The sequence below is a fragment of the Tyto alba genome, unplaced genomic scaffold, assembly GCF_018691265.1.
Source record: "Tyto alba isolate M040663 unplaced genomic scaffold, T.alba_DEE_v4.0 Super-Scaffold_42, whole genome shotgun sequence".
Taxonomy (NCBI): Eukaryota; Metazoa; Chordata; class Aves; order Strigiformes; family Tytonidae; genus Tyto; species Tyto alba.
Window position 1 is genome coordinate 30,827,376 of NW_024881318.1, and position 12,322 is coordinate 30,839,697.

At 37.1% G+C, this 12,322-nt stretch overlaps 1 protein-coding gene across 10 annotated transcripts in view; it reads left to right on the forward strand.

The window, feature by feature from the left end:
- The window catches only part of FAM169A (family with sequence similarity 169 member A), a 36,981-nt gene that overhangs the window by 12,932 nt on the left and 11,727 nt on the right, over positions 1 to 12,322 (forward strand). For 5 of the 10 annotated variants that reach the window (XM_042804642.1, XM_042804637.1, XM_042804647.1 and 2 more), the window contains 5 exons: positions 5,510 to 5,647; positions 7,004 to 7,103; positions 8,124 to 8,209; positions 9,573 to 9,744; positions 12,014 to 12,193. In XM_042804642.1, coding sequence (XP_042660576.1) covers positions 5,513 to 5,647; positions 7,004 to 7,103; positions 8,124 to 8,209; positions 9,573 to 9,744; positions 12,014 to 12,193 — 673 coding nt within the window. In that variant the 5' untranslated portion in view covers positions 5,510 to 5,512. Of the gene's footprint in view, positions 1 to 1,293; positions 2,489 to 3,884; positions 4,071 to 5,488; positions 5,648 to 7,003; positions 7,104 to 8,123; positions 8,210 to 9,572; positions 9,745 to 12,013; positions 12,194 to 12,322 lie in introns of those variants that run through there. The other 5 variants (XM_042804640.1, XM_042804644.1, XM_042804641.1 and 2 more) reach the window with 4 other exon arrangements.

Genomic DNA, 12,322 nt, shown 5'->3' on the forward strand with positions numbered 1-12,322 from the left:
CATAAAAGCTTTGTTGCAACAGTGCTGTAAGTTGTTAATTATGGGACAGGCTTTCTCTGTTTCAAAATACAAGACTCATAATAAACCAGATAGGTACTATCTTTACATATTTAAGTGATAAATTATCTTAGCACAGGTTTAAAATTATACTAGAAAGCCATGAACAACCTATTTACTTATTTGTTTCAGACTGTATTTGGATAGGAACAAGAAAATACATTTGAAACAACCCTTCCCAATTTAAAGTAATTGTTGAATAAAGAAGAAAAAACAAAAGCAATAAAAATGTTTTGTGTATGTGACAGCTGGTAGTCTAAGCCAAAAACCATTTATGTAATTTGTCTGTTAATAGAATTAGTGTTGTTAGAATTTAACAATTTTAGAAGTGGTAGATGCGATGCATTTTTTTTTGAAGTTGAAACTAGAAGGCTGAAAATACTACTTTTTAAAGTTTTAATTTTTCCTCCAACTTTTATGTGGTTTAACAGCTTTCACCAAACCAGCAACTGGAAATTGCAAGGCTGGAAACTAACACAGCAATACAGAAATTATATTCCTGCTGCTCTGAGCAGATGAATGCTGGTTTGGTGTGTTATCGGATCTGGTTCTGGAGTGTGGCTCAGGCCTTCTACAGTACTGACTTGGTTTCTTCTGGAACATCAGCATCTAGTGTGTATATGAAGATAATATAATCAGTTTGTTATTTATGTCTCTTACGATGCTACCCACAGGTATTTTACAGCTAGTCTGGGAGATCATGGTAGGATTGTATTTTTAAGAAAGAACTTGGTTCAAGGTACATGATGATTCATAAGAAATGCATGGCAGTCCTTGAGGAGTTCTGTGATCCAGTACTTCAGCGCTTGTTTAAATACGTTAAAGCTTAGGTCAGGCACTACTGCAGTTTACTTCTGGTACGAGTAGACCAGTGCTTCATCACAGGACTGAGCCTGATGTGTGTCCTGTGGGCTGGGGCTGGATTAGTTGTCCTGGTTTAGCAGAAAAGTTCTGCAGATCATAACTTGAGCATCCTGATGTCTGTTCTCTAAACTTAAAATTTTAATGAACACCCCGCCCAAACTCCTACATTTTAATTGTAATTTAAAATTGAAATTTAAATCTGAAGATTGTCCACCTGCTATGTAGCTGTTGATTTAGTTATATACATATTTGTTATACTAGGCATGTTTATTTGTCACAGTTATTTTATGTTGAAAAGTCCTTGGTGGATTGTGATTTTTTTTTTTTTTTTTTTTTTTTTTTTTTTTTTTTTTTTTTTTAGGGAAAATCTGCTGTGCAGTTATGCTCTGGAGGTAATTGACTGTCTACTTCTAGTACTTGTCAAGTTTTGGTACAATTTGTGTCCTAGTATCTCATGATCTCAGTAATGTACTTCTCATACTGGTCTCTCGGAGGTAATGATTATTCACATTTTGTAGATGAGGAGTTCAGGCAGATCAAGTAACATGTCTGCTAGAGCTGGAAATTCATCCCGGTTCTTCTAAATCCTTGGCTGGCAGCCTAACCACTTAGACTTCAGTTCCTCCAAGATAAAAGCACGCAAACCCAGTTTTAAGCAGTATTTAAGCCCTCTGACATGCTGTAAGAAACAATATAGCTTTTGGCTTCTTACTTTTCTGCTATTTTGTGGCACTCAGTGTTGAGGGCCTGCAAGGGGATGAACAGATATCAATTCCTGCTGGAATCCATGTGTGAGCTAGAAGCTGCATGTACTGTGCATATCTCCTTCATGCATTTCTAAGATGAACTAGGGGTTGCAGCTATAACTTACAATTAAATCAATTTGCAGCATTGCCCACTTATTCTACATTTTATTATTTTAACCTTAATTCTTATAGTAATAAAAATTCCGTGAATAAGGAACTGCCTCAGTTGCACAGGAATGTGTTCCCTCATGCTGTTAAATGTGGTTTTTGTTGGTGTTCCTTGAGCTGATCTCTTACCCTCCGGTGCTGCAGCTGTTCCTGAAAAAGGACGTGAGATTTCTCCTGCAGTAGCTTGCGTAATGTTGACAAGGAGGAAAGTCATATGATTCCACATTAAAGCAAATGTCGCTCATGTGAGTTTATTATGTACAATCTTTAATACTATTATGTGAAATTACATGGTTATGAGGAATGTAAGATTTATACATGAAAAGTGTAATTTGCCTCATTTAAAAAATAAAATAAATTTTATTCCCCCCTCCGAGCGCATATTTCTAACGTGCCTTTTGTACAAATAGTTGTGATGAGTTGCTTAAGGCTACATTGCATGTGCTCGGTCAACCTGACAGTTTGCTAACCAATGGGAGTAGTGCTCCATGATCAGAGCACAGTCCTGCAATGTGACAAGGATTTGACCTGACAGTTTTACAGTTGTGCAACACATGGAGGCTTAGAGCACAAAAAGGGGGATGAGGGACTGTATGGCAGAGACGTGTAGCATTCCTGCTGCCTCTGAAAAAAATGTGTAATGCTATTGTCAGGTAAAGCTAAAAAGCTATTTTCTCCCATTTTTCTCTCCCTTGTGTTACTTGAGACTGGCTAGATGTGGAGCCAGCTGTATTTTTACTTTAAGATGCTGACAAAGCAGTTGTGTTTTTGTGAGGGAAATGTATTAATTTACTACTAATGGAAGCAGTTTGGTTTGTCTTTGGTAGGTTATTTTGCCTTTCAAAATGAAGATGCCTGTAGTTTGGACTGTTGAACTACTTCCTTATACTGTGCTGTAGATTGGCATGGGACATTCTTCTTTTATCACCTATTTAATGTTTAAATGTAACTTGATAACGTCCTATGTACAACTACTGATTTCTTCGGTGATCTAGTGAATTTACATGTGAAATATTTCTAATCTCATCAACATGGAAATGAATTACATCATGCAAGTGTTTGAGAGCTTGTCACTTTACATGTCTAATCTGCTGTGTGATACAAATAATAGATGGTTATTTAGCAGGGATAATGAGTAGGTTTTCTTTGGTTCAGTCTTGAAGATTGCTCTGTATTGGTTTTTTTCTGCATAACCCGTCCTCTGTAAATGATATAAGATGAAAAGTCAAAAGTGAATAATATGAGCGAATTGGGAGTGGATAAAAATCGAAGTATGCTATCGTGTTAAGAAACCCAAACAGCTAAACAGAAGAGATCTTGGAATGATTTTGAGGGTAGTTCAATGAATTTATTAATTAGCAAAAAGATTTTTTTCCTTTTTGCTTATAAGCAAATATATGGTTGCTTTTATTCTCATAGTAGTGTAGTGGTTGGAATTCAGATAATCTATTGAATTTTTTATTGCATGTTCTCTGCTTTGGTCCTGCATTATTTTATTGTAAAAAAAAGTCAGGAATTGTTACCTAGAGGCTTTCAGATATAGCTTGTGGCTTGCTTGCCTGTTTGTCATGTAATAACAAAAGCTCAGCTTAATTTATCTGTTACTCTGAGTTATCCAAGCACTTAGGTATTTCTTTAATAGCAGAGGGGGGTTTCTCCTTTCTGCCAGCATACAGAAAAATTAAATTTTGTCTTTCGTGTTTCTGTATTCCCTTCAAATGAAATTTACCTGTCCTGTTGCAGCTAATCAAGTGATATAGCCTCATCCTTCTGTAGAAGTAGTGACATGTAATTTCACACTTCACCTCTCTTTCTGTTCCCATTACAACATATTTACATCAAGCTAATCTGTTTGTGTATTACAACAGTATTGCTGATGTGTTTCAGAACTGTAATATGGGTGGGTAAACCCTATCTGCTAGAGGTGAGGAAGCCAGTGGTGAATGAATTTCTACCCTGGCAGCAGCTCCTGGCTGCAGTGCATTGCTGCTGTATTCAAAGACACCTGCCTCACCTCTGACTCTTGGAAGTCCGTTCTTTTGTGAACAGGAGGAGCAAATGGACTTTTCCAGCATCAGGTGTCTCCTGCCTGCTTCTACCGTGTTAGCCAGGGCAGCACTTGGAAGGTGGGAAGAAACAGGTGGAGATTTAAGAGATGCAGCTAAGCATCTGAAAGGAGCAGTAAGCAATAGTGGGAGGAATGTGAGAGACTGCAAGAGAAAATCCAAATAACAGGTAAGGGTAAGGAATGAGCTGAATTTGAAAGGAAATGACTGTGAGGAATGTGTGTGTATCCAAACAATAGCATTCATGGAAAGCACTAGTGTTTTCAGCAGCAAAAGTATTAAATCCAGCCTTTGTAAATGCCAATGAAGTCATGTCCACGTCTGTTTTTCAATTTTAACAGAAAAATAAAAATCCTTTTTGTAGAAGGAGCAGCAGCATCTGTTCAAACAACTTAATAGTAGTATATTATTGATGTTAAAAAGCTTTAAAATGCAGACCTTTTAATTGCTGCTGGGTAAGTCTAAAAAAAAAAGTTCTTTTGCAGTTGATTTACTTGTGTCAGTAGAGCACTGACTGGTGGATAAAGGCAAGGGGCTGGATATAAAGGAAAAAAAAATCACTGGAGACTAGGATTTAATTTTTTTTTTTTTTTTAAAAAAAAAAAGGCTCCATAGTGGAGACTAGGAATTGTAAACACCCTATGAAAAGCTTTTGGTTTTGACAGTTGGGTGGTGAGTTCCTGGGACCTGAGTGAGACAGGTCAAGAGATCCCTGTGTTTCTCCAGAACAGGTTCTCATGAGCTTTGTGGTAGCTCTTGTTTGTGAAGTTTGGGCTGTAGCTTGAAAGGAGATGAGGTGTCTGTTTGTGTAGATAGTTTTATAGAGCTGGAAGAACCTTGGCTGAAGAGCACACAGTGGATTTCAAGACCTCTTTTTCATCTTAATTTGACACCATTTTGACAAGGAAAACTTGAATCTAAGAGCTTTTGAGGAGCTATTGCCACTATGGATGGTCTTCAGTGCTTTAGGTTTTGTCTTGTCAACTCCTTAAGGTGTCTCTTTAGTCTGTTGTAGGCTCTTTTTTTTATGTGCTTGTAGCATCTCCTGTTCACAGTTGAAATGCTTTTGGAAACAACCAACTAACAGGCCAGTTGTTGAGAGAAGTTCTGAGCAATGCTTTGGTTTCCGCAGAGGTGGATTTAGATGCAAAGTCTTAAAAATAAAGTCCTCTTTCTTGTTATCATTTGTGCTGTTTACTTTTTGTTTGACTCACCACTTATTGCTTAATCTGTGGCCTCAAAAACATCAGCTGGGAGGGAGATAACTGAGCCTGCCACCCCAAGGCAGCATATGGCTTATTGTGCATGTGATTGCAAACAAGGGACTTATGTTGGAAATCTGCCATGTTTGGGTCTAGAGGGATCTATGGGCTAAACACATCCTTTTCTGCTTACAAACACAGATAGAGTTCTGGTTTTAGAGACTGAGTATTAATAGGCACCATCCTAATTAAATGCCTGGAGCATTTCTCCTTTCTGGCTTGGCTATAGGGGACTCTAGAGAGCAGCAGAGGGTGGGTGTTCAGCAGTGTTACATGGTTAGTAGGCATGTGATAAACTGCATCATACCTCTCAAACTACTTACAGTAATGCTGTTTATTTCTCAAGAGGATGTCATTCCCTGTGGATATTCTGGACAGCTGCAGTCATGAGGACTTGGAGAAATCAGGAGAGGACTACTTGACTGACCTTCGGTGTCTCAGTCGAAGCTGTACTGAAACCTTGTCTCTGCCAAACCATGGCAATGTAAGAACTAACAGATACTTTAGTCCCAGTTTTCTTGATATACTCACTGATTTAAAAGATTTTCAATATCTAGTCCATGACTATTGAATTACATAATTATTTTAGCAAAGGTTTTGTGTTTTCCAAATTCCTGTTTGTGTGTTAAGATCTACTTTTTTCATTCTGTAATAGAGTTTTTATCTGAGCATCAGTGACTATGCTGCTTCTAGACAATGGATCTGTATGCATTAAGTAATTTAAAAAAAAAAAAAACTTAAAATTCCAGCTGATGAGTCAAACTCTTTCCTAAAAAGCACTAACTCGTGCAGTTACAAAAATCTGTCATTGTAACTAAGGGGTTCATGATTTACTGAAGCTAACAGGCTCTTTTTGTACCTCAGTCCTTCAGTTTCTTTCATGGTTGGGTTCAATTATTGATGAGCAAGTTTCATTAATTTCAGAAGTGATTCTTACACGTTAAGTTGGTCAATATTGGTTCTGTCTGGATGAACCTTTCTGTTAGAGCTATTACCAATAAAAGCAGTGGTGTATAGCTTTAATGAAAATTAAGTGAGCTGAGAGGAATGTCTGCAGATTCCTTGGCTGAAGCAGTTTTGAGTACTTTCCTGCATTCTGCAGGTGCTGTATGCCTAAATATTTGTGTTAGCATCCTTGTTTGTGGCATAGTATATCATAATCTTCTTAAATTGGGTAAGCAAGTGTATTTACCACACCATTAATGTCTGTCTAGTTTTTATTAATTAAATATTGAAAATGTGAATTTAAATATCAGAATACATTTCCACAAAGGTACTCAACTCTGGAAAGGTGGATTGATTTGACCCTTCTTATATTTTTCCTGGAGAGAAATCAAGCAGAAAACTTTGGAATTTCTGAAATGTGTGTAATTCAAGGGAAGAAAACCCTTTTGAATCCAGTCTGCCCACCATAGCACAGTAGGGCACGTGTTAACAAACAGCAATTTTGCTGTATCAGTTTGTTTCTGTGCTTGACTGCCTGCCTCATTCTTCTGTTGTCTTTGACAGTTTGCATAGCTGGAACAGTAAACATACTGCTGGCTCTTTGCACAACATAATTCAGTTGTGCACATAAATGCAAACTGCTGACATGAGAGGGCTGTAACAGTATAAATTACTGCAGCTAAATCTGCCAGAGTTTGAGAGTCAGAGCTTTTATAATGTAAGTCTGCCTTTAGGAAGAAATGCCTAAAGTAAGGGCTGGGCTCTGATGCTTGTCCTTTACAGTTAAGCACTTGGTTTTCAACATTTGTCTTGCTTACACTGCTAAAGATTTCTCTGTATATTTTACTAGTGTTGTTTTAGCAAGAGTCTTAAGTATTGTACACTCTTGTTTCAGGTTTCTATTAGATTGGAAACTGTTGGCTTCGTTCCTCTTTATGGTGAAAAGGAGAAACACAAAGTTCTTGGCTTGTTTATACCAAGAAACTCGCTCACAGGTTTCATTTTAAGATTTTAATCTCTGTGTGGCTGTTTCTTTTCCTGTAACCAATACATGTAACCAGGCCCTTGCTCATTCCATACTAGTGTAGCTCAACTTTGACACTTCTGCATTTGTTGTTCACTGCATTCTTGTTCCCATACTATTATTTTTGTTGTGGATTCATATACATAAGTGATAGAACTTTGTACACCAATCAGAGTAGAACTGAACCCATTGAATTCAGAGGATATATAGCAAAATAACATGGTGCTCATCTGAGTCCAAGTACAACATGTATCTCTTCACGTAGATATCACCTCTCCAAATGGAATTTATTGAGCTTTCATAGAATCCATTAATTTGCCCACAAATTTAGATGCTTTTTATTAGCAGTGATGGATCAACATCAGACGTAAATTTGTCTTTAGCTTTAGGTCCTAACATAGCTTTGGCTAAGATGTCGTTGTATGGGTTTTTTTGGGTTTTCCTCCCTTTCTCCCTTCCTTTCCAGTTCTCCATGTTTCCTTCTCTTTCCATTTAATGCCATGTATACGATTTGCCGCAAATGCCCATAGCTCAAACTTCTGTATTGCTAATCACATGGCCATCAGCCTTTTAACATTCATCTGACTCCCTAAAACTTGCACAGTTTCAGTATTAATATACATTAGCAACCCAAAACTAAAATATATGTGTGAATGAGACTGCTCTTGGCCCAGTTTTTAGTGGAAGGAGGTACTAGAGCACAGTGATGAAAACCAGTTCCAGTATGTCATACTGCACAAAATCTGCATTTGGTTTTACTGTTCTCAGTATTCAAACAAGTTTTGAACTAGGGAGCATTGAATTTGCACGGGGAGGGTGTATGGCACCACATTTCTTCTAGGGTAGTAAGAGCTGCATTAATATAGTGCCAACTAGAAGATGCTTAACTTGGTTATTACAGTGTTATTCCTAATTGTTTAGCAGCTTTAATACGTTTCTTTTAGAATGGTAAGCATCACTGATTCTTTTATCTTCCCTTGTTTCTTTCAAGCTGTAGCCCTGTATCTTGCTGACCGGTGGTGGCCAATTGATGACATTCTGAGAACTTCTGTAACTACTAGACAGGGGCTTCAAAAGGTAAAGTGCTCCAACACTCACCTACCAATTATCCTTATCCTTGAAGATAATGGCAGGTAATGGCAAGTAGCTAGTGTGTGAGATGTTACATGTTTTCTTTTCATTCAGAAATGAGTTGGCTGTCTCAAGTCAAAAGCAAGGTCAATGGAAATAGAGGAATAGGTACGTGGGGGAAGGGACCTTGGTTGTGAAGATAGTGTCTAGAGCAAGAGTGACTCTCATACAGTAGCTTCATATGTAAGCTATTTAGATATTAATGATAAGAGTTTTTTCTTTACTCTTTAGGACCTTGTATGTCTGGTTGTATTGAAATGTCTTAGTGGTGCAGTGTACCATAGTAATACCTATTGGTCTGATCAGGAGACTAGTAAGTTAAAAATATTGTCAGGAACCTGCTTGATAGAGGTGAGTTGGAGCTGCTGGCTTGCAGTGGCAATACATGAGGTTTGGGAAAGTAAGCTGCCTGTTGTTCATCTTCGACCTTTGTTACCATTACTATGTAGCACGGAATTTTGTTTTTTTCGAACACTGGAAATTGGTATTTTTCCAGAAGTGTAATGAATATCTGCTCATGGAATCTTAGCATTTATCTTTAATTTTTGTATTTTTTAATTTACTCTATAGAATTTGTCATGTAGGGTTGTTTTCCATGTGTTTTCCATGGTGATTAAATCAGGAAAGATGACTTTTTTACAGGCGAGATAGTTGAGACTCTGGACACTGGGAAGAGGGTATGGTTCCTCCATTCTTCCTTTACAGTGGGTAGGATAGTGGTGAACTTAAATTTCATATGTAAAAGGAACACAGCAGGACAGAGAAAAGGTTTTGAGTTCCTTGTTTCATGCCTCAAACCTTTGTAACTAGTTCTTCTACTGCATCATATTCTGTTGTCTGCCACTCTCAGCAGTGATTGTGTGTGCCAAGTCCTGCTACCCTGTGAGGGCCATCATTTCTCCTTTGTAGGATTCTAATTACCTGCTAGCCTGGGAAGGGTGAGGCTGGTGTACTGCTGCTGTGTTTGGGAAATGTTTCTTAAATCCAAAAATAGTTTTGAGTTAAAATCAAAACATACCTGCTGCTGCCCCACTCCTAGCACTTCTCTCAGCTTTTACCCATCACATTAGTGACAGTGAAGTTGTGAAATACCCTCTGTCTAGTTGTAGTGCTTTAAACTTAACCTATTGCTATGGCTTCTGAGCATCTCCTTGTCTGCAAACTCCAGAGCTTCATCCTGATTTAGCACTTATATCTTCTCTTGACTCCATCTGCAGCTGTGTTAACTGTCAACTTTGAAAAATAAGGTCTGTGATGTGTGTTAACTAATCTGACCATTCTTCTAAAATGTTCTTCTATGTTTCCTTAGGTGAAGTCTGTTGGAGAGAGAATTGTTCTCTATGTTCTGAATCGAATTATTTATCGGACAAGAGAAATGGAAAGAAATGAGATCCCATTTCTCTGTCATGGTAGCAATGACTATGCTAAGATCATGTGGGAAAAAGGAGAGGCTATTGGGTTCTATTCTGTTAAACCTAAAGGTAAAACACTTGAGTATTGTGGGATTTGGGGCAGGTAGAAGGGAGGTGTGAGAGAGCTTATTTGAAGAATATTGTATTTAGTAGACTTTACAAGCCTTGCAGGCCTAATGAGTTGGTGTTTTCCTGAAATCATAAGAGGTCAGATTGCTAAAACATGGAAGCATTTAAGCTAGATGTTTTAACAGCAATCTAAGAAAATTCTTAGATTTCTTCATATTCTACAAAATACATTTAAAACTGTAGAAGTGAGGTATGCCTAAAAGCTTTCTTTTCTGTATAACAATTTTTTTATGGTTGGATTGGGCTGTGCTTGTTTTTGGTTTTTTTTTGACCTCACTCCAGAATGCACAGATCCTGTTTATCTGAAATGATTGTAGAATCTGATGTCATTATCATTTGAACATTTTATATCATGACAGCATAGAAACTTTGCTCCCAGGCATAAGATTCAGCTACACCTGGTGATAACAAAAAGATATTCTGTTTCCTTCCACACATATATTCCCCCAGGGATTACAAATGAGCTGGCAGGTTTATGTTATTAATGTTAAAGACATGCTGTTGTTTTTCTTTCTAAAGCATTATAGCTTCCCTTTACTTATTTTGGAATATATTGTTTTTCATTTGTTGCTGAATAAAATTTAATACTTGAGTAGGCTGTTTAGCACATTGATAACACTTTGTAGAATATCGGTATCTGGATCAAGGAGAAACAGTCTGGCATTTTTGTTTCATCTCTAGAGAGGGTTAACTAGTTCTGGATTAATGATGGTACTGGAGCCTTACTGGAGACTTGTGCCATTTAACATATATATATATGACTTTGCAAACTGTTAAAAATGGAATTGTCAGCTGTCTAGGTCACTAACCTATTCTGGTCTGGCAATCAAGATAGGAAAGCAACCAGCTAATTTGTTCTGATTGTCTTTGTTATCTTTATGTATTTTTTTAAAATTATGCATTGCATAATTTGTATCACTCTCAGTATTATTTTTAATGTAAAAATTTTTGCAGTGTGGTGGTTATAAAGTAGTATTTACATTGCGGTGGTTTTTATTGTGGTCTTATAAAGCTGGAAATTAGAGTAGTGATTCTGTTTTTAATCTAGGATGGGGACACTTTATGTCACTGTTATGAAATATAACACTTGTTATATTTCTCATGATGCCCTCGCATTTACTTGTCCTGGGTTAGTAAACACCGAAAGCTAATATTTCTAGTCATTGGCAATATTTCACCCATGTTCAAATGTGTGCTGTATTCTCCAAATTGAGTAGTCTATGTGGAGAAAGACAGCTCTAGAAACAGATGGTTAGGAAAGAGTAGTGGAGCTTGACTGGTATCCCAAAGGGTACCCAAGTAATGTAACTTCTCTGCCCACGTTTTCCTTGCTTGAGAAATGAAGATAAGCATGTCCACTGGTCTCAAAAGCACAAGGTTGCAAAGACTAACTATGTTATGTAGACAAGTATATGTTTCTCTTTGGCCTTGTTAGAGGAAAGGGTAACTTTTTGCATAGTTCACACTTACTCTCAAAATGAGGGCCTGAAAATGAATTGGATAGTGGATGGGCTATCTTAATGCCATTATATGGCATCTGTTTATCACCACTGAGTCCATAGCTACAGTTTGAATCCTCTGATACTGAGGTATCTGTGTGTTGTGACAGTCTGCTTCATCTTTGTTTAGTTATGGATAATGTGTTTTTTTTAGTGGAAGAGTTCAAGTGCCAAGTGTCCTAGGATTTCTTTTTTAGTTTCATTTAAAAAATTGTAACTATTGCTTCGGTCTTTAAACATGAACTAAGTTATAGTCTTCATATTTGTCCTGAGGAGTGATGTAATCTACATAAAAGTGCACTTCAATAATTTTATTGTCTCCTTTTCCTTCCTCCCTCTTTCAGCTTCATTTTTAGTATAGATTTCCTATGGATTGTATAGTGTGATTTCAAAGTGAGCCTTTCCTCTGTCTTTCTGCTATTCTTTTCTGGCACTACAGACTTTCTCTAACATATTAATATATTGATATATCTTGGCAACATTATGAAGCTTGCCCAAAGAGCCAATAAACGGCTGATAGCAATTATTTATTATTAACGTTATACATTATTTTTATAATTGTGATCCATATAAGATTATATTTTAAAATATATATATTGGTGTAGTTTTTATAAATTATAAAGGTGTTTATTTGAATATACTAAAATCCATGCTGCAGCATGTCAGTGCTAAAGTACTGATGGATATTCTTTCCCCTTCTATTATTTCAGGAACTAACTGTAGCACTTACAGTCATCAGAGCTATGAATTGTCAGTGATAGACACAATGTTTGTACGAAAGAAACATCGTGAGACACACTTTGGTTTAATCATGTTAGAAGACTTTGTGGATTCCTTTAAAGAAGCCACTCTTGGCCTACGATACCCACTTTCATCCTTCATGCACACAGGCAAGCCTTCATTTACTTTTCTGATCTTCTTTGTGCTTTCTTTACATATCCAAATGAGTGCTGTCACTGAAGCTCCATGTTTGTGGCTTCATCCTCAATTTCTATATTAAATTTTCTGCTCTTCAGCAA